Here is a 23,025-nt window from a genome sequence, read left to right on the forward strand (position 1 = left end):
CCAATCCAGCAATTAAGTGTTATTTTATATTTTTAGCCGCTTTTCAAAACTGGTTTTCTCAAGGCAGCTTGCTACAGCAATCCAAACAGATCTGCTTAATGAAAAGTGAGCTGTAGAAGGTGCAAATGAGCAATTGATTTTCATAGATGGTCTCTGTCTCTTCATTTGGCAGAGGGCAGTGGCAGACAGAGTTTCTAGATTAGTGCTTTTCCAGTTGTTGCCCTTATAGAACTCAACATGGTATGAGGCTTGGGTAGAGAGGAGAATGTTGACCTCTGGCCCCCTTCCACTTTCTGAAACAACCCAGGGACAATGCTCTGTTCCTGGATTGTCATCCTGATATGCAAGCCGAGCACTCGGGATTGTTTAGGGTTAAACAACCCAGACTTTATCCCATGATTTGTTGTTGAACTAAAGCTCTGGGTTGTTTAACCCTAAACAACCCAGAACGCCAGCATTGCATGTCATGACAACAACCCAGGAATGGGGGCTTTCCTGGGTGGTTTCAGAAAGAAGGTTGAAAGCAAAAGTGGTGAGCAGGTGGGTGGCAATACGCTCACTTGTTCCCTCTCGGGAATGATGCAATGAGGCTGATATATTGAAATAAGCACAGTGCAACTCAGTTTATTCTCACTCTTGCTTACAAACAATACATGGTTTGTTAGCTGCGGGTTGTTTGATCGTGCAAACCAGCCTATTGTATTTTGGGTTGCAAATGGAGACAGAAAAATCAAAGCTTGTCTTTAAATAAAAATGAACACAAATTTATGGAAAGAATATTTATTTATTAAAAAATTATAAAAAACATTGTAATACTGCACAATAGAAGGCATTCAGACTATTGCACACTTAGTATTTTTATTCAAATCCAAAGATAGGCAAATATTGCAAACAACCATTTTACTTTCTTCCATTAAAGTTCCTCTTTTACCTGTAAGTAAGAAGAAAATGTAGTTGTTAGTGCTTTCACTATTAAGATAGTCCTGAATAATTTTACTTTACCCTAATACTGTTCTAACCAGGCTATTCTATTATGCAACCCCCACCCCTGGTATAGGTTCTGTATAGGTTCTTGAACAGATGGGCACAGCAGTGAACAATAACATCTTGATTAATCGACTCTGCTGGCCTGAGACTACTCCAAGCTTACTGGAATGCATCACACTCAGTTCTGCATTTTAATTTTGCCAGAGTAAGTGAGTGTGTAGACTTCTAGATTTGGAGGCTGTTTGAAAGGCGTTATTAGGGCTTCAGGGATGCTTCTGTTAGTGTGAGATAGATGCTCCTTTGGGACTACGACTGCCTTGCATGCTATCTACTCAACCATATATTTGTGAACAGGTATCACCATAAAACCAACTAAACACCCTATGCTTGCATTTGTAGTTCATATCAGTCTCTGTGGCTCAAGAATACTTAAGTCTTCCCAACTCCAACCTCTGGGCCTTGTAGAATCCCTTCTTACTATTATGCCCTGTTATTCTTTCCAATCCATCTATCCATGGATTGTGGCATAAGGTGTTGGGACAGGTTCAGTGTTTTGATCCAGAAGCTGCTTCCAGGTATGGATGTATACTCTGTGTTGTCTCCTTCCCTCTTCCCTCCCAAATCTGATTTAGTGGAGAGGAAGTGCTGGAAAAACATTGCCACTCTCTAGCAAACCTGGAACTGCCTTCAAGAGGGAGAGAAGGGTCATTGCTTCCATGTGGAGTCCTTGTCTGTTGTGTGTAGGACATCCAGTCTTAGAGACCACAAGGAGATTTTGCCCCCACAGCAACATTATTCATAAGTGCAGAACTTTCTTTTACCCATACAATATATGGGACAATAGAAGTGCACCCAGGGCCACTTTGGGGATGGGAACTAAACATCCCTGCCTCTGGTGACCCCAGCTGTTGAGAATCACACCGGAGTTCTCTTTCTTGGTCATGCTAGAATGGGATTGGATGTTGGAAATACGTACTCCATTTTTTATTTTAAATATAAAAAATCGCACAGGCTCCAAAAGATCTCTCTTCCAGCATCCAGAGGGAGTCTCAGTAACCCTCTTCCCAGAACTACACTGACTTGTAATAATGCCTTCGTTTTTAATTTGCCACACTTTCTGGCTCACTTTAGAAATACAACTTATTTAGCAGAGCAGTAAGGAGATCTTTTGAAAGGAATACATTTTTATTGCAACCTCAGTCTTGTCTTTAAAAATAAATATTCTTCAGGTAAGCTCAAGAGTTGGATAGCACAGGTTCTATAAACAATACAGCAAGCAAAGAAAATGTTCTAAAATATTTGGCTGTTAATTACTCCTGAAGCTTATTAAACTTTTTTTTAAAGCCTTATTTTGATTTATTCTGCAGGAATATAGAAAAACACAATGTAGTACTGAGTACGGAATTCAGATGCTTTAGAATCTCATCTTAATGTGACTTTTAAAAGGAAATTACTAGGCCATATGGTGGCAAAGATATGCTTGAAAGGATGTGGGTAATACCTGATGAAAGGAGCCAGAAAAATGGTTGAATAAGATTACCATTAGTTTGGGGTAACGCTTCAGTGTCAAAGTGTTGCCAAAACAAGAATTATGCAAAACAGGAGAGGGAGTTAGCAAATTGCAGAATTACAGAAGAACTATTGTGTAGATTTGCTATAATTGCTTGAATTTTACCAGTAACATAATCCAGAATCCCTTGGGACAGAATTTGTCAGACACACGGTTTATTTCTTTTCCAATGGAATGCATGTAGCCATGGTTATTCTGAAACTAGAACTGAAGGCATTTCTTGCTACCTCAGTGACCAGGTTTGCACGACACAATACCTCACTGTGGCTTAACTTACTTGCAGGGGCCGTTATGTTGTACTGGCTTGAGTCATATGAACCCTGGTGTCAGGTTGTTTGTTAGTTAAACAATCCTCAAATAACCCATGCCTTATTTTCCAGTTGTCCAACCCTCAAACAACACCCGCCACATGGGTTTGTATGACATGACAAGCCACAGCAAGCTGGCAGATCCGGGCAGATCACGGGCAGATCCGAAACGTTGAGCTTTTATTGAAAAAGTCTTGTAACAACAATACATTTTTAAACGTTTGAGACATCTAATAAAAGAGATTAAAACTTTTCTACTTTTTAACACTAGACTATCTCTTCTTTTTGGGGGGCTCACGGGCACCATGTAAAAATGGCACCTGCAGGCACTCAGCACAATACAACAGCCCTCAATGGGATGTCATGAAGTATGCACACACACTATTTAAGCCACTTTCAAACATCAGTAGTTTTCTATTACACTATTCAGAGTTACAAGAATCTCTGGCCTTAGCTAGATCAGGCTTTATCACAGGGTGAACCTCAGGATTGTCCCTGTGTGTCCACATGACGCACAGGGGATCCTGGGGTCAGGGAGAGATCATCCCTCCCTTGCCCTGGGATGGAGCCCTCCACTTTGGGCCTGCTTTTTCTGCGGTCTCGGGCTGAACCCGAGACCACGGAAAGTGTGGCCCATTGCCACGGGTTGACCCGGCTCCACACGATTCCTCACCGGGAGCTGCTCCCATCAGGGGTCGGGGTGGGGAGCGGGGAAATGAAGTTAAATTTAAAAAAACCTACCTTTAGCGCATGAGCGTTCATGTGCTCCGTCTTCTTTAAAAGTTAAAAACAAAAATGGGCACGACGCCTCTCTTCCTGAGGTCGTCGCGCCTCACGTGTAAACAGAGGAGGTATGTTGCGTTAATCGCAACGCGAGATCTTCCCTCCTCTGTCGCAGACTTTCAGGTAAGTCTAGCTAAGGCCTCTGTTTCTTTCTTCCCCCACCTCATGTGGAAAAGCAGCAAATGATTCTGTTTAAAATCTATTCTCCCCAACTTAGAATCTCAGCGAGTGACGCATACAGTGTTCCTATTAAATTAAAAGGTATGTAAAAGACACTCAACAGACAGCTCTTAAATGTTAACTTGAACATACTGTACCTTTTTTCGGTAGCAGCTACAAGGAAAGAGGTCATCATCTGGCTGTTCCACATTTTCCATGCCATCTCTAACTTTTGGGTCACTCACTTGTAGTTTGGCATATTCCTAATTAAAATATATATATATTAAAAATATACTTTTTATCTTGCTCCCTCAACTCTTGATAATCCCATATTGCCTATTGCTCCAAGAAACAACTTGGAGACCATGAGATTCAATATCACAAGGACTGTAAGCTGATACAGGGACCATCTGGTGACTTGCTGAAATATCAATATCTCCGCGTTAATACACAGACATTTTCAGCTGTGTTTTGGGAGGGGCTTTCTAAAGCTAGGTTCTTTGATCTTTCCTGATTGCTACTTTGAAGAACATATCCCTCTACATTAGAACGGGATTTGTGAAAGCTAGAATGCAACTTTAGCAAAATGCCAACTTAATTTTTAGGGCATACCTTTCACACAGTGCTTACTTGCATATCTTGATTATTAAACTCCACTGGTAATATGTTTTTAAAGGTTGTCCTTTAATCTGAACTGGCTGCTTTAGAATATTTTGATATATTACCATAACACCAATCTTGATACATGCAAAAAAGATGGAATTAGAGGTTGTGAAGATGCCTGTATATACTATGGGGAAAAAACCTATATAAGACAAGATGACACAGGAAGAGGGGCACTGGATCAGACCAAAGACCTATCCAGCATTCTATTCCCACAGTGGCCAACCAGATGCCCATGGGAACAGCACAAGCATCTGAGGAAGCAAAACAAAAGCCTAAAACGCTTAGATGAAATAGTATATAATGGAAGGGGTCCAATGTCTCCAGAAAGGGGTCCCCCCCAGCCCCACAAAAGAACATTACAAGTAAGAAAGCAGTGTTAATTCATGTGTCAAGAATTAACCTCCTAAGATAAAATGTATTCCTGGAGTCCAACCCAATGCTTGTAATGTTTTGCTTTTGTACACGCAAGAATGTATACTTTTTTAAAAAAGTAATAATACAAAAAACTAGTGCTCTCGAAGTGGTATAACCCACAAAAATTGAATTTATGATGCAGGCAAAATGTTTTCTTTTCCTTACATTATTTTGAGAAGCTGCTAGGGGATAGAATGAACCCCAATTAGTACAGGCATTTCATAGTTTTGCTTTCCCATTCATTTCAACAGGGATAAACTGATGGAGCTTAGAAGTTTTATATTTTATTCAAGTAATGAAAAAGAGTCTAACCTGGAAAAGTTTGAAGTAATAACAGAATATATGATCTCCCATGAGGTTATTTCTTGCAAATTCTTGTCCAGCCTTTGCAATATTCTTTGCCTGGCATGAAGAAAATAAAAGGGGGATGGAGTTAATGTATTTTCATATTTGAACTCCCCCCCATTATAGTATATGTTCCTAAATTTCCCTTCCATCCATCTACTCCCACCTGTACCAAATCAAAGAATCAATTTCTGGTTATCAATTTCCAATACTTCAAACTGAATTAAATTGAAGGAGAGAAAAGAAAATGTAACATACTAGGTAGAAGTGATTTATTACATTATGTAATCAAGCCAAACAGATTTTGGGTTTCTCTACATGAGTGATTTATTGCATGGTTGTGATTAGTCAATCACAGAACTTAGCAGGTACTTTACATAAGAACATAAAAAGTGCCATGCTGGATCAGACCGAGGGTCCATCTAGTCCAGCACTCTGTTCACACAGTGGCCAATCAGCTGTCGACTAGGGACCAACAAAACAGCACATGGTGCAACAGCACCCTCCCATGACGTTGTCAACCTCCAGAATGTCTCCTGCACAGTTCCCCTGTGATCCTGCTTTCAAAAAGACTGGAGCTAAGCTAATAATAAAAGTTAATGGCACCATATTCACGGTGTGTAATACAGTGTAGCTCTATGAACTTTCCAAGCAAAGACTTTCCTTGATTCAAGCCTTGTGTCTGCCATGTAAATGCTTAAGCACATTTCTCTATTGCAGGCCGATCAGAGAGAGAAGAGGATAAAATGCCTCCCTGCAATGAGGAGAGAGAGAGATCTGTTCCTCCATTCCACCAAGATCAAAATCAACATCCTCTGTTGATTCAGAGCATCCCATTAAGTTCAATGGGGCTTACTCCCAAGTAAGTGTGCCGAGGGTTGCAGACTAAACCACATGTCTGCTGTGTAAAGAAGTCCCTCCTAATCCTGCAAAGAAACCGAAAGCAGAAAGCCCCAGTAAGAACGTGGGTGTTTGTTTTTTGTTTTGCTTAATGTAGAGACACCCTTTGAAACAAATATCTTACTTAGGACCAAATGAAAATTATCTTTACCTCTTCATCATGGTCTTTTGCCCACTGGAGCTTTTCCAGAAGATCACTCAAGTCATTTTTAAATGGAATGTAGTGCTTCCAAGGCTGTAGTTCATTATAAAAATGTTCATAGTAGATAGAATCCTGCTTTAGCACGATGCTGTTTCCCGCTAGCAGATAAGGCAGTCTGTATGCAGCCACTGTGCCATCGATATTAATTTGATATTTATACTGCAAAAGACACAACATATAAATTAATCTGCTTGAAGGGCTGTTGAAGTGTTCTCCCCAAGCCAAGCCATGTATGACCGATGACTGAGTACCTGCAGAATATCTGGATGCATGATTTCAGGCAGTCTCTGGGTCATTTTACACATTACTTGGAACCTGAGTGTGCTACCGGATGTATACTTATTAGAATGTAAGCCTATGCGGCAGGGTCTTGCTATTTATTGTTTTACTCTGTACAGCACCATGTACATTGATGGTGCTATATAAATAAATAATAATAATAATACTTGATAAAGAGCTCTAACCAATTTCTGCTCTCTCATAAGCGTAGCTGTAAGATACATATTGGGCCCGTTCAGAAGACACCTTAAACCACGGCTTTAACCATGCTGGTTAAGCCAGAAAGCCAGGCCGTGTTCAGAAGACACCTTAAACTATGTCTTTAACCACGGCGAATAAGGCTTTTTGCTTTATTTACTATGGTTAAAGTCATGGTTTAAAGTGTCTTCTGAACACATTCCAGCTTTCTGGCTTAACCACCATGGTTAAAGCCATGGTTTAAGGTGTCTTCTGAACGGGGCCATTGTGTTCACATGCTATATTTTTAGGTTTACACTTAAGAAATCTTAAGCATAAACCTAAAAACAAAATAAGCACAAACGCCCTTCGTTACATTTTAGTTAGTTTCACTGCAGTAAACTTCTGTATCTTTGAGCTTCTGATCCTTTGCAAAACTAACCAAAGCTCAAATCTTATGAAAGGAACCCCATTTTTATACTTTAAGTTTTCAACAAAAAAATAGTGCAAAGACATCTTAAATCTTTATCTTAAAATATGTCCTTCTACTGATAATGATGATTGGTTCAAACAGAGAAATATATGTGTGCAGCAACAACATGTACAGTATAGCTTTGCTAATCTGAGTTCTGGTTCAGATATTAACCCTCCAAGAGAACACCAAAAACCACTTTCATACAATTGTTTCATGTTATAAACATTTGTACTGGGATTACAGGATGAGCCAACTTCATGATGTACCCATGGGGCACTAGCCACAGAATTGGTGCAGAAACATGTGAGCTTGGGCTAACTAAACCTGTAAGTCTAATACCAATGTTACTTCTTGATTTGTGCTGCCAACAAGTCAGGAATATTTTTAGGATTCCACATCAGAGGGATATTCATAATATTAAAACCTGAGATGTGATTCTCAAAGGCTGTACAGATTGTCAAAGGCTGGACAGAAAATCTGTACAGATTTTCTTTACAAGATAACAAGATACTATAGCAGATCAGACAAAATGAACACTTTTTGTCATAAGTAACAATGGCTTTATTATACCATTTTTAATTCTTCAAAAATTAGCTAGACAGAATGACCTGTTTGTCTGTGGATTCAACGAATAAGAAGAAAATTTTAAGACATCAAAAAGAGGGGAATTTCTCATTTTTTGTTTTTTGTGATTAAAGAGTAAAAGAACTTATTGCTACGTATTTTTGCTGTGGAGTAAACCAGAAGCCCATTTTAAATGTATATGTGTTGTTTTTGTGATGTTTGTTTACTTGTCTGTTTTTTATGTTTGGAAATAACAATAAAACTGGTTTGTTTGTTTTTTTAAAAAAAGAAAATTATCTAGACACAGCCTGAGGTTACAAAATTGGGTAATTACTCAAATGCATTATTATAAGAAATAGCTTTCATCCTTGATGCCGTGACCTTGAAAGCTGCCAATATCTGGATCTATCTCAATGTACTTGAGCTCAAATTTTATCAAAACGCAATCACGTTTATACATCCTACCTTGAAGAAATCAAAAAAGGAAATATGCTTCACAATGGGGCCATAGAGACTTTCATCATGCTTGAAAAAGAAGAAGTTTGTAAAAGCTGCATCAATGATATCTGGGTATTTTCTGCTCATTTTCACCAGTTCAAGCCTCTCTTTACGGCTGTCGCGACCCCTCCAGATTGCTGTGCTGTTCTTCTCTTCCCACGGAGGCCCAGTGTTTGCTTGAACAGACATCATGTCCAGACTGACTCTGTCGGGAGTAAAGGGGGAAATGTTTACATGCAACTATTTCTTTGTTTGGTTTTTTTTCCATATTCATGCCCTGCCTTTTCTTCCAAGGAGCTCAAGGTGGTGCACACAATGTTCCTCATCACAGCAACCCTGGGAGTTAGGATTAGCTTGAGAGTCAGTGACTGGCCAAAAGTCACCCAGTGGCCTTCATGGCTGAATGGGGACTTGACCTGGGATCTCCTTAGTTCTAGTCCAACACTCTCACCATTACACCATCCTGGGCCAGAGAGGCAGGAGGGGTTCCCAGGCGGTGGGACTCCCTCATTAACAGCCACCCTCCTTAACAGCCCATCCTTCAGCTGCATTTGGACTAAGGAGGAATAGCCACAGATGGTGGGAAATGTAGCTTAGTGAGACTGCAGATAACAGGGTCTTGTCTCACTTAAGACTTGGCCCCTTTGCCATGTTATCCTGGGAGAGAGAGAAGACAGCATGGGATTGAACATGCTCTGAGAAGCCAGTGAAGGAACTGGGATCCTCTCATTTGTAGTTCTGCAATGACTGTTGTGGACAAAGAAATCAGTAACTTGCCCCTTACATTTCTTTGCCTCACCCTGCATCTGGAAAGAGATAAAAGTTGTAATTACCATCTTCCAGACAGTTAGGCAGGGTCACAAAGTGACTCCTTCTATAGTTAAGTTGTCTGGGCTACACCCTTGGCTCTTGCCTGCCTTCTGGGGCTGCACTCATCCTGTAACAAATGCATTAAGTAGACAATAGAAGCATCTAGTCATATGGGCTCTGTTGTGGAATGAATCATAAGTCTAGGCCAAGGCAGTTCGGTTTCGTTTAGCTCAGTGTGATATCCACAAAGATGCTAAGGGATGTTAGAGGACTGTGGCGTCACCGGCCTCTGTGACGTCTATTATTAAACCTCTCCTTCGCTGCCACCACCCTATTATCTTCTAGAAGAATGAGGGAATAATAAACTTTTGTGTGAGAATGTGCGTGTGTATTGTCCACCTGAAGTAACACATATGACTGAGCAGACGTGGTTGTTAAACAAAATAAGAATAACATTTATTCATATAGAAAAAGATTTTTAAAAGACACTTTTAAGATTATTCTACTTTATCCACGTACATCTACCTCCCAGGGAATAATAACCACCTCCAAATCCTATAACCCCACTTACTTAATACTATCCTGAAACAAGCCTCTACTAAACCTCACTCACTCCTACTCTCCTGAACCCTGACTGACTGTTCTAGCTGTCTCTTACTCTCCGCGCTCTCTCTCTCTCTCTCTCTATTCAAATCAACCAATCAATCAATCAGATGACACCATTCATACTGCTCACTATTCTAACTCCCACCCCCCACTTACTTACCATTTCCTGAAAATAAAAGAATTGGCCACAGCAAATCTAAACCTGAACCAAACACTTAAATATACACATATAAACAATAACATGAATTATCATTTTGTCACAAGGACTTATAGAGGAAGAAAAATACCCATATTGTAAATGCCACGGACCTAGTATGGAGGAGCAAGAGAAAGCAATGACTTGAAAACACTGGCCAAAAATGGGCCTTTAACAAGCTTATCATTCATCAGCATGGATTACATACACGGGGAAGTGTTTTGATTTGGTTCAGAGAGGCAATTACTATGTAAATCATGAAGTGCACTCATTTATTGATCTCCCCATTTTCTTCCACCTAACCCCCAAGGAGTATGTCATGTGGGCAACCTACCCCCTTCCTTCCTACCCATCCTCCTCTCGTGTCTGTCTTATGTTGCTTCAAACTCCCTCATTTTCTATGTTCAGAGGTGATGCCTTTTAGCAGTATCAATATAAAGCATCCTGTGCAAGCTTATAATATCTGTAATTACCTTTTAAAACAGTACAGAAATTCTTACCTCCCCATTGTTTCTAAAACGGAGTCTGTCAGGTCATAGGTTGGCATAACAATATCTTTTGAATCGGTGGATCCACACCATGAGAAGATGGGATGGATGTCCTGAGAGGATTTTTTTTTCTCCAAAGGCCAGTCTCCCAAATTGACAAAAAACTCTACATCTGGCATTTTCACCTAAGACACATTAAGGCAGAGCATTCAAAATATACTACTTTGGGTAAGCTGGATCACATTCTTACCACCCCAAAAGTGACATCAGTTTTTCATTTACAACTTTGTGATGATTACAACTCACAGGCAACAAACCAGGCAAATATCCTCCAAAGCTATAAACTTGATTACTGAAGTAGATTCTAGCCTCTGAACAATATTTGGAGGATGCAGTTGGAAAGTTAATGGCAGCTCACTTTCTCACAGGAGTGGACTGCTGAAAATATATTACACCACTACTCCAAGGTTTTCATTGACTTTCCATAGCCCTTTGGGCACAATTTCAGCTGATTTTATTTTCTGAAATGTACATATTCTAAACACCCATATATAGCAAGTGCTTATATTATACTCATAATTATTACCCACCACATTACAGCCTTACAGATGGGACCTGAAGCTGAGAAAGAACAATTTGCTTAATGCTCTTTTTCTTAACCACTATCCTGCCCAAGGCTACTGAGCTTCTCTGGGAATGAGTTTGGGCTAGTTTTGGAAGGCAAGGCTCAGCTGACAGGGAGTTAATTTTTGTTACTATATTTATCTTTTTCTTCTGTCTCCTTCCAGTAAAAGGGGATATGTACTTCAAAGGATAATAATGAGTCCCAAATTTTAAGAGCACAGCGCCATCTGCTGGTCTATATTTGCCATGACACAAACTAGCACAAACTTTTGTTTACGGCACAAAACTAGCACAAAATTTTGGCATATGTTTGGAAAAGATTCTAGGTTGGGGGGTTCCAAGTTAACAGAGCCAATTACAAGTCATATTCATTAAACAAAAAACCTACGGTTTACAAAACAACGTTAAGGCTCTACAGTTTTCAACCAAGCACCAAAAAGTAGGGAAATTGGGAGTTAAGGCTCACAAGCCTTAATACCACATCCTCCCTAAGGAGGCAGAAAGTGCCAGTGAAATTCTCAATCTTCCAAAGCAGATATAAACCATGAGGACAGGATGGAGAATAGGATATGCAGAGGTGACTGTGGGGTTGTGGAAAACTGATGACGAACAACTTCGGGCCACCTACTTCTCTTTTTTTATTTAGAGCAGCCCTTCCCAACCTGGTGCCCTCCAAAGGTGTTGCACTATAACTCCCATCGTTCCAAAAGGGAAAAGAGAACTCTTCTAAGGCAACAACCAGGCTGAGTCTGTTTCTCAGAAAGCCAGGCCTGCTTATGAACTAAAGTTTCAGTCCCATTCAATTCCATAGTTTCCTTGTGGTAGGGTCTGAAACCAGGCTGCTTAGTGGTTAAACCAAAACCCAACAATCATAATGAGTAACTAAAAGAATTCATATGAACTACTTTTTGCAGTGTATAAAGAGGCTTACAAAAAGTTGTTAATTATAGTATTATTGTGCTGGAACGGAGAGGAAATTCCCAGTAACATCTCTCACTCTCCTCCTGGCCAAGGTTCCAGGCAGTTTTAAAAAGGCTACAATCCCCTACACACTTACCTGGGAGTAAGACCATTACACTCAATGGAACTTACTTCTGAGAAGACACTTGTGATTCCACTAAGGAAATGTCTGTGCTAGAAGAGGCAGGCGGCTGCTTCTTGCTTCTGTGGTGGCCACACGCAGAGAAACATGCACCATGGCTGTCACAGAAACAAGAAGCTGCTGAACAGTCTCCTTGCATGTCAGAGCAGACTCCATCCGCCTGCGAAGGATGCGTCAGTGCCGAGCGCCATCATCCCTATCAAGGGATCACATGGCTCTGCACCGACACGTCCTTCCTTGTCAGGGCCACAGCAACAGGGAAGTGGGTGGCTATAGCAACACTGCCTCCTTCCCTGTTGCCATAACCCTGACAGGAAGGAGGGGCTTCGTGAGGATGCAACGAGCTGTCCTGCAGCTGTGACGAGGAGAGATTCTTGCGCCTCCTGTCCCCATTCAGCACACAAGAAGGGGGACGGGATGCGGAGGCAACATTCCTGCTGCTGCCAAGAGGAAGGAGAGATGCTTGCGCTTCCATGCCCTTCTCTTTTGGTAAATAGGGACAGTTCCCTCAAGGCAGAAATGGTGAAAATCACTGATCTAAAATGGCAGGGAACTCAACATTTAGATACAGGATATAGAACATAGAGGACTGGATGTTACGGAAGATATTTTTTTTCCAGAGGGGAATGCTAAGCTGATAGGTATTTTGAGTTTTATGAGATCAGGATAGGGTAACCAGGACTTCGGCTTGTCAAGAGTTCCAATCATGGAACTCACTTTGTCTTTTTCTTTTAAACCAGGGATGGAAAAGGAGGTCTGACCAGACTGGAATCCTGGCATGGGTGGGTGGGTAATTTGCTAAAAATGGCACCCCTCCAAATTGCTATTTCCACCCATTGGTAAAACTTGCAGGCACAGCTCTGTGTGCCTTTCTATATTACCAGTGCTGGGAGGGGGGTAATTTTCAGCAGGGATTAACTCCACTACCCAGCCCTAGTCCAGTTTAGGCCAACCAGGGATGAGTATTGCAAAAAGAAAAAAAAAAGTGGAAGTCCATTTCACTCACTACTTTTATATCCTGCCTTTCTTCCAAGGAATTCAAAGTAGAAGTTTATCCTTACAACAACCTGGTGAAATTGATTAGGTTGAGTGATAGTAATTGGCCTAAAGCTACGTGGTGAACTTCAAGGTTGAGTAGGAATTTGAACCCAATACTGCCATGCATATGTTTAGACTACACCTCCCACAATCTCTCACTATTAGCCAGGCTGGGGCTGATGGGAGTTGTAATACACAACATTTGGAGGGCACAAGATTGCCAGCCCCTACTCTAATCACTTAATCACTACACCACACCGGTTTTAATCATGGGACTTCCACATCACATCTAGTTCACCTCTAAGTTTGTGGGAGTTCAGCTGATTACAGCTAAGCCATAAATTCCATGAACAGTGCAGCAATGAGCCAGGAGAAGCTGTGCCTGTTGTAAGTCCCACTTCTACGGAGCAATTGAAAGTTTTGTCTCTCTTTTCCAGTCTGGAGTAAGCAGAAGTTATTACTCATGCTAGTGACCCTGGAGATTTTTGCTTTACTTAAACATAGTTAGCTTGCCTGAGTCATCTGGATTTGTTTTTTTGAGATACTTATGACACACCCTGCAGGCATCTATTATTTATATAGGCTGGGATTCGAAGATCTGTAAACAGTGTTGTACGTGTGTGTGTGTGCACGCACGCACACACACGTGTAACATAGCTTTTACAGGGCCCCCATTTCCACTGCTGTACCATTCATGGCTCTGAAAGGCATCCCTGAAAGTCAGATGACCTATTAGAGCAGTATTAAATTTGAGCTGATGATCTGCAACCAGAAGGAGGAAGCTTCTCTATGTGTGCTCAGAAGGGCTGTGGACACAACCAAAAGACTCTTTGGATATCAGCCACAGTGCCAAACATGTAGATTTTCAAAACATGAGCTCCATAGATGTAAATGGAAGGTAAAAGGTGAACAGAATTATGTGGCAATGCAAAATCAAAATAAAACTGTACATGTATTTAGAACAATGTGGAATATTACAAATCACCCATGAAACAAAATGTGGGCGGGGGAAGCATTTAACAGCACAAATGTATAAACATTTACCAAAATTTAGTTTAAAAGTGGCTTCCCTAGAAATCCTTTCCTGCTGAGTAATGGCAGCTAGAGTTGTTTCATTTGCTCACATCAGAGTTTTCTATTTAGTCATCTTTCATTTTAATACATGTTTCTAGGCCTTAATACACTCTCCCTCTTTTTTAACCGTTTGTGGTTTTTATTGTGTTTAACAGAGCTTTGGGTACCAAATGTATCACAGAGGATGTGACACATGAATTGAAAATAAAGTAAAATAAGAAATAAAATTTTCTGTAACTAGTTTGTATGTAAGACATATACTCACTTTTCTAGTCAAGGAAAGCAGTATGGCATCCATAAAAATCCTGAATCCCACATGTTCACCGTGTGTCTTTATAAAAACCTAAAATAATTCAAGAATTGTAGAATTGGTTTTTTTCCTTCTTTCAAAAAGAAATGGCTTACCACCAAAATCATCTCCATTTTTTAACCTAAATCAATCAAACAAACATTGGGGGTTCACTTTCTTTAACTTTGGGACTGCAAAACTCAAAAACACTGGATTTATGACTGCCAATAACTATGATGTTGCTACTACTATTGCTCAGCAAGGCTGCCAGGCCAACAGATAACAGTTTATCAATTTCTAAAGAGGAGCATTCTGGAATCATTTGTCACACAGAACTGGCATGTTCCACAGCATTTGGTGGAATTCTCAGGGGGGAAAATAACATTTGCGTTCAAGAGAAGCCACCCCCCTTCATAACAATAGTGTCAATGGTTTCTTTTTGAGCTGCTGTAAAGGGATCCAATCCACAGCGAATGAAGCCAACTCCCAGACGCTTTGGTGACAGGTGTTAATGTCTTCCACCATTCTCATTGCTATAATCCATATTTGCAGATAAATCCCTTTATGTTCATGGCAAACACTGGTATTTTTTCACGCAGTGCATACACAGCATGGTATTTACTGCCCCAAAGTGTGGTGATGGACACTATGATAGGTATGAAAGGGGTGATAGAAATTCATAGAGAGGCCCGTCAAGAGCAACTTGCCATGATAGTAACGTGGAACATGCATGTTAAAGAGTTGTTTACCTCTGAATACGAGGTGCTAGGGAGAACATGAGAAGTTGATCATACACATGATGTCTCCCTCTCAAAAGTGGGAAACAAAAAGTGAGAGGGGTAGAGCACCTTGGGTGTTTGGGAGCGCAGTGGAGCCGATGGGCACCATATTGGGTACCCCTATTCTATAGGCATCTTGCTGACAGCTCATAACAGATTAGGTGGGCCTTGTCTGATCCAGCAAGGCACTGCTTTGCCTTGGCTCCTTCTGGGTTCTTATGCTCTCTTTAGCCTGGGATTGACTACTGAAAGATAAGATGGTTCTGTCGAGATTTGCTATGGTACTCCTAGCTCTCTGCCACCTCTCTCATTGTATGCCTAGTTGGCTGGCAGCTTCCAGACTGCTTGCATCCCAGAGGAGTTGCTAGCAGGCCCTACAACACCACTACCTTCCCTTGTTCTCCAGGGATCTTACCATCGTACATTGACTTGCAAAACAGTGACTTTATGTTGTCCAAGCACAGAGTGTACCTTGTTGTCTTTTATGGTGTAATGGCACAAGCTCTGCCTCTGCCCAAACCGTTGTGGAATTTCTTTGGCAATTTTATCAGGATCAATGGTAGGAAAATGCACCAGATCTCTCTGAATCTGCAGAATGGCTTGTGGGCAGCTCATCTCTTCCAGCCAAGCACTCCCATCTTCCTGAGGGCAATCACAGTTCTCGTGATAGACTGGGCCTGTGTACAACAGATTTGTTTAAAAACGTGTATCAGAAGTTGTATGTTAACCTTCCCCAACCTGGTGGCCTCCAGATGTTTTGGACTACTAATCCCAGTATGGCCAATGGTCAGGAATGCCCCTGGGAAGGCTGTCATATATTGTATATTCACTGGGCCAAATACAAGAATGAGTTTAACTTAGTTTGAAGCATTGTGATTTACATCATGCCACAATTTAAGTGTAAAAGAACCCTACTCCTACATTTATTTGGGATCGCCATGATGAGGTAAGAGATCCCACTTTACAGTATCATCTATACATATGAATGGCAAAGACACACGGGATACTTTCAGTCAGTTCCCCACAACTATGGTATACTCCCTTTCCCTTAAGCATCCCCAGAGTAGAAGTTGAACATTTTCTGGACACAGTAGATCTGTATATAATTTGCTCACTTTTCGTAGCCAGATGTCAAGTCACTGAGGCTTACTGTTCTGCTCCAGCAAAGCCCTGAGGTGTGCTGAACATGGCCTGGAGGAGATTGACCTGTACCGAAAGTCTAGTAGCAGGCAGCATATATCCGGGTTCTAAGTAGCTAAGACTGGGCATGATCTACTAGGATAGCTCCTGGTGAAGTCGACCAAGAACAACGAAGTTTGCTTTGACAAAAGTGTCGAGGCTCAGCTAGTCAAGATGCAGGAGATCCATAACTAGTTCTCGTGTGTGTGTGTTTAAGTGTGTTTAAGAATCCAACAGCAGTCACAGTGCCCCTAATCTAGATTGGGACTACAGCACTGGGTGGGATTAATGCTGCACCATTTTCTCAATTAAAATGCCCATTTGCTCATTGGAGACATGATGGAGCTGTGGATTTTAGTTTCTTCTTTGGAAAGTCCGGATTTCTGGCATCAGAGGAATAGTCCAGTGTTAAATCTCTTCCTTTGGGTTGCCTGCAGGCTGCTGTTCCTCAGATTCAACACCAAACCAGCTTGAAGTTTCCCCTGCACTGGAATCACAGAGGAATTTGGAGCCTGGGCCATATTAACAAATTTGTAGTGCTGTCCAGCCAAAGTAAACCACATACTTAAATCGCTCACAGGTAAAACGCACTTAACTTTGGATGGAACATATCATGAATTTGTTATGCATTCTTATAGTATATTTCACAACATATTAATAGAATTTGTATCTTGCCTTTCAAGACAAACACCCTGCCATCTAAATTAAACATATCATTTTATTTATTTATTTATTTATTTATCAAATTTATATACCGCCCCATAGCCGAAGCTCTCTGGGCTGTTTACAAAAGTTAAAACAGTGAACATTACAAGTGTACAAAATTTAAAACTGTCAAAATAGTACCTGCTCTGGCACTTCAGAATAATGCAAAATACAACGTTAAAGCAAACAAAGAAGTAAATATGAATCTAGAATTTGTCAAGACTCCCAGAGACCAATCATTTGAATAAATGATTCCCAAACATCCATTCTAGTTTATATATTGGCATTGTTATTTTCTCTTGATGGCATGAGCCATTTGTCTGCTGCTTTGTAGCATTCACAAAGGATTGTATCAAGGAGGCAGGGCTCTGATAGTCTTATTAATAAGAAATCTGGGTTCTCAGATGGGTGCAGCACTGTTATCTTCCACTCTTCTCATAGCTAGAGCACAGGGTGTTTTTCTGGACGAAAACTTGAGACAGTTTTCATTGTTACCATATCAATTTTCTCCATCAACTCCTAGAACAATGCACAGGCATTCTCCTCACAACTGCGACATAGGCCAGTTAATATTGCCTCTCAAGAGTACCTTTGCTCATTCAGTAAAGGCTCATGTATGGGTCTACCATTTTGGGCAAAGATGATGCTTCTGAGGTTCCTCAGCTGTAGCATGGACTGTATCAGGCAGTCTAGAATCAGGGGGAGACAGGCTGGTGTCCTCCATATGCTTTTGACTATAATTCCCAGAATCCCTGATTATTGGCTATGCTGGCTGGGAGTTGTAGTTCAAAAAATCTGCAGGCAGTGTACAACGTTGTCTATCCTTGGTCTAGATCAGGGGTGGGAAACATGCACCCACACACACACAGCACAGCTCCCCTGCCAAACGCTTTTTTAAAAAAAATATGCAAAGAAAATGGTACCTTGAGCTGCTAAATAGGGCCAAAATTACATTGTTTGTAAGTGAATTCTTAACATTTTAAAACTTTGTAGCACCTTTGTTTTTGTTTTCTTTATTTATTCTGATTTGGCATTTGTGGGGGCGGGTGGTTACAGCCCACAGAAGGAGTTGATGGGGAAGAAAATGGCCCCTGGACCTCCCAAAGTTGCCCACTCCTGGTCTAGATGCATCTTTACTCCTCCCTTGCAATGATATAACTGCCCATATATTAGGAGACAAAAACGGGGATAAATGCCACACACAACTTCCCCACTGTGCAGGTCAGGGAGCCATTTATTTCATTTTCCTAGCCAAACATCAGTCCCAACTGCAACATACTTGTGCATCACACCATACTGCTTTGCAAATAACTCAGTTTCAAAATTAATATCGTATGATGCCATTTTGGTACCTTTTAAAATATATGGAGATTTGGCAACGTGTTCATCTTTGGTTTGAACCTCGATCTTCAGGTTTTTGTAGCTTGCATACATTCTGTACCTCACAATGAAGGAACCATCTTTCCTGTCTAAGATTTGCACTCCAACCCGTGTGAACTGCTCCTCGGGGGCTGTGATCTTCACTTGAAATGCATTTTCACCTGGAGAGACAATAAACCTAGGCAGAGAGCAAAGATAATGGCAATGCTAAAATCAAACAAGTTTTCTTATGGCTACAATTCCAGGCTTGGGATGGAAAGTTTAAGAATGGGCCAGTTCACATGTAAGAAACAAGCAGGTGTGCTGATACACACTCCCTGTTCAGCTCCCTCTTAACTTTTCCTGCCAGCAGAAGTGGCTAAACAAACCAGGAAACCTTAGTCCATTAATTGTTTAGCATTATGTCTGAACCAAGATCCCTGGTTTTGCTCTGTTAATAAACCAGAATCAAAGCATCCCATAGATTCTAATCCACTACTTCATACTACCGCATAACTCATTGGGTTTTCAAACTTCCAGAGAATCTCTTCCATATTATCTTGTCTGCCAATGAACACCTCTAAAGGATTTTGGGGTCTGTAACAGATTGTCTACTCAATTAATGTTAGACCTGGTGAGTTCCTCTGACACCCCACAGCCCCCTCGATTCCATAAAATGTTCCAATTCAGCTGCACATTGCAAGGGAAGATCAGGAGTGGTGCCTTTCAGCAATCTTTCTTACTTAGCAACCCTGAAAAATATCTGAGGCCCCCCCAAACACTGCTCAGGCCTGCATAGTTTAACTGAAAATAACACCTCCTGAGATAAATGTCATTGGCCCCATTCAGAAGACACCTTAAACCACGGCTTTTACCACAGTGGTTAAGACAGAAAGCTGGGCTGTGTTCAGAAGACACCTTAACCCATGGCTTTAGCCACTGTGAATAAAGCTTTTGCCTTAGTCACCATGGTTAAAGCCATGGTTTAAAGTGTCTTCTGAACACAGCCTGGCTTTCTGGCTTAACCACCGTTGTTAAAGTCGTGGTTTAACATGTCTTCTGAACGGAGCCACTATGTTCTAAGTAACCATTTCGTACTATGACTAGCCTCAGAGTGTCATTTTGACAGTAAGATGTCATGCATTTAAGTACGTTCTAGGATCAACCTGTGTAACCTGGAGATTGCAAATACCCATCATCATGATGAGTAGCCATTGATAAACTGTTTCTCCATTAAATTGTCTAATCCCCCTTTTAAAGCCATCTAAGCTAGGGGCGAATGTACTTATTTTGGGAGGTCTGGGAGAAGGTACTGTAAATGGAGGTAAACTCCATTATTCCACTACTGAATTTGTTCACTTTTCTTTACTGAGCTACTCCTTTCCCAATCCACAAATTCATGACTGATTCTCTTTCTATATCCAATTGCTTTTATTTAATGAAATGCCTTAGTATTAGATCCAAATATAAGGTTGGGATGAACTTGAAAAAAACCAGTAGACTTTGCAAGGTTAAAATCCCCAACATTCATTACACGCTGCTGCTGCAAATAATTAAGCAGCTGAAATTAATTTAAGCTGCCTAACTATGCGTAGGACTGCAGCCAAAAGAGGACAAGAGTTGGAAATATTTTCCTCCGAAGGAGGAGCTGGGCTGCCCAAGACCTCATGAAATCTAACAGTTTTGTAGGTTTGAAACACATTAACAAATGTAATAAATGACATTGAAAACAACAAGATAATGAAATTCTGTAGATTTCATTTAAAAGCACACATATGCAAAATTATACACAGTCAGCCTGACGAAGCTGCAGGGCTTCATCAGGAAACTGGGCCCTCATACAGTTTTTTGTGCAAGAGGGGAAAACCTGCACTTATTCAGTGAAGGGAAAGCATATGTAGAAATGTGTGCGTTACCCCATCTGGATGCCTACGCAGCAACATTTTCTGGGTATTTGTAAGTCAAATAGAGGAGAGCAGTTTTGATTCCCTCAACCTGCCCCAATCAAAACTAATGCAGGTTTCAGGACAACTGCCCCACTACAGTTTACACAAGGTTTTGTTGATTTTAACACATAGATAAGTAGATATTTTGTTTTGTTTGATCTTTGTATTTTATTTTAGTTGTTTCAATGAATTTTGTATAGTGCCCGGTGATTTGATAATGAAGGGCAGGACAGAAATACTTTAAATAAATGAACAATCCCACGCCAGTCAGGGAGCAATGACCGACCATATCATATTCTTGGTGGCAAATCCAAATATGTTATTGTCCAATGCGTGACTTTCTCCTCAAATTATGTTTCGGGCCACAGTGGGTGGACTGAAATAGAGAGGCGCACACCATTGCTAATGTTACATTTCCCCAGATTTATGGGGGCCATTAAAAAATCAGTTTCAGATTTGCAAAGTCATGTTATTGAATTATTTTACCTCTCCTTTATGGCCCCTCTCCATTTTTTTAAAAAAGCTGTTATCTAAAGCTGTTAGCTGTGCTTACCTCTGCCCTTCGGTGTCCACAGCCTGGACATAAAAATACCGAGCAGGAAGGGCCACATCTGCTCTCAGGCCAGGTCCCCATATTAAACTGTTCTCTGGACTTAGCTGGCTTCCACCAGCTGATTCACAAAACACCAGAAGAATGGTTCCCAACAGCAAGTAGCAACTCAGCCAAATGCTACACATTTACAGGATTTCCTCTTAAGAAGCAAAACAAAACAAATGCTGCCGAAGTGTGTGTGTGTGGGGGGGGGGAGCTGCAAAAATATTGCTCCCTTAGAGGTAGATGTACAGAAGTAAGTATAATGTGGTATCTTCAACCTCAATCGAAATAGTATCTGCTCAGATACACATCGTTCGCCGTGCCCGATGTTTTCTTTAATGCAAACTTCAGAAATTCAAGTCCCTCTACAAAAACTACACGGGAATGGCTTCTTTGCTCTGGATAATTCATGAGGAAGGAGAGAATAAAATTGATCAAAAACTACACCCACTTCCCAGTTCCTTTGTCTTGCGTGTGGAGCCTTTCTTACGCCTTCACCCTTTCCTCTCCAGCAGCAGTAACACTCTCCAGTCTTACTGCAAAGCGCAGAAGGGGTGGGGAAGGGGAGGGGGTGGGGTCATTGGCCCAACAAAACTTCTTCCGAATGAAAAATCACATGGGAGTCACTTCCCAGGCTCACCAGTAATGCTGGGAAATGTAGTCCAACCACATTTAAAACATTAAAATCAACCTATTAAAGATGCTCTATGAAAAATATCTTCCTGCCTAGGAGCGCCTAAAAAATCGACACCGCAGGAGGTTAAGAAAGGGGTTTGGGAGCCCCCACAAGTACGTCACACATACTGTTAAAGCAGTGGGGGGGGGGAACTGGAAAGATAGGAGGGGGTTAGGAAGAAAAACATTTCCCCTTGTTTTTTTAGCAAGATCCCCCCCCCCATTAAAAACAGCTTATAAGGAGTGATTCTAATTCTCTGATATTGCAGATTGTCTTATATAGTTAGCATTGAGAAAAAAAATGGGAAACGGGTTTCTTGCTTTCACATCTCTAAACGGGTAGCAAGCTTGTGACTGAAGAAAGATGAATGGTTACAATGAATGCATCAAAGTATGACAGAGCGGGTGAGACTGAAAAAAACACCCCTCCCCTTCACACACAAAGATAGCCATACTGGTCTATGAGGAATAAACCCGCACAATCCACAGTTGGACAATACCTCAACTGTGAGGAGGAACGTATTTTAAATACTTCAGCCCAGGCCCTTTCTCCTCACTCTCCCATGCAGCGTAATCCCAAGGCTGCAACCCTATACCCTACTGGGGACTGTCTAACCCTCCTCCACATGTTGTTGGACTGCAATTCCCATCAGCCTTAGCCAGCATAGTTAATGGTAAATCGCTGTTTTATTTGTATATTTTGTACAGCACCAAGTACATTGTTGGTGCTATATAAATAAACAAACAAACAAATAATAATAATAATAATAATGGTAAGTGATCATGGGAGTTGCAGTCCAACCTCACCTTCTGCATCCCAGCTGTACCCACTTACCTGGGAGCAAACCCCATTGAATTGATTGAATACAGCTAACTTCTGAATAGACATGGATAAGACTGCGTGGTAAATCAGGTGTCTCTTTTAAACTCACCCACCCACCCACCGGTTCAATGGGATTTACTCCCCAGGCAATTCTGTATCTGAAAGCCAACACGCCAAGCCCAAAGTCCTACATCTCCTCGCAATGACCAAGGGTCTGCCTGGACAGAAGAAACTATTCCAAGGGAGGAAAGAAAGAGGAGGGGCGCCTTTATTTATTTTTATTTATTTATTTATTTATTTGATTTGATTTCCCCAGCCAACCAATCACGTGGCGGCGGCTTCCCACCACGCGCGCGGGCTACAAGCAAGGTAAGAGCCGAGCAGCCTCTCCGGCTCGCGTCACTCACGAG

At 41.2% G+C, this 23,025-nt stretch overlaps 1 protein-coding gene across 2 annotated transcripts; it reads right to left on the reverse strand.

Annotated features, from left to right (window-relative positions):
- Positions 1-789: 789 nt before the first annotated feature.
- On the reverse strand, positions 790-21,640 carry POGLUT2 (protein O-glucosyltransferase 2). Of its 2 annotated transcripts, none has more exons than XM_063127464.1 (10): positions 21,076-21,640; positions 18,570-18,775; positions 15,805-16,010; positions 14,531-14,608; positions 10,440-10,612; positions 8,295-8,532; positions 6,284-6,493; positions 5,200-5,289; positions 3,966-4,070; positions 790-931 (listed from the first exon to the last, which is right to left on the reverse strand). In XM_063127464.1, the coding sequence occupies exons 1-10, from the start codon at positions 21,258-21,260 to the stop codon at positions 914-916; spliced, it is 1,509 nt and encodes a 502-aa protein (XP_062983534.1). In that variant the 5' UTR covers positions 21,261-21,640; the 3' UTR covers positions 790-913. The 2 variants fall into 2 exon arrangements, with proteins under 2 accessions (XP_062983534.1, XP_062983533.1); XM_063127463.1 differs by having other exon boundaries at positions 18,570-18,758; positions 21,076-21,222.
- Between the last annotated feature and the right edge of the window lie 1,385 nt (positions 21,641-23,025).

Source organism: Elgaria multicarinata, chromosome 5 (assembly GCF_023053635.1).
Source record: "Elgaria multicarinata webbii isolate HBS135686 ecotype San Diego chromosome 5, rElgMul1.1.pri, whole genome shotgun sequence".
Taxonomy (NCBI): Eukaryota; Metazoa; Chordata; class Lepidosauria; order Squamata; family Anguidae; genus Elgaria; species Elgaria multicarinata.

Bases quoted from the DNA above. Each gene is read 5' to 3' on its own strand.
- POGLUT2 (XM_063127464.1), bottom strand. From the start codon at position 21,260: ATGTGTAGCATTTGGCTGAGTTGCTACTTGCTGTTGGGAACCATTCTT. The intron at 8,533-10,439 runs GTAAGAATTTCT...TACTCCCGACAG, and splicing joins GTTTTAGAAACAATGGGGAG to AGTCAGTCTGGACATGATGT. The intron at 4,071-5,199 runs GTTAGACTCTTT...TATTTTAATTAG, and splicing joins ATTACTTCAAACTTTTCCAG to GAATATGCCAAACTACAAGT.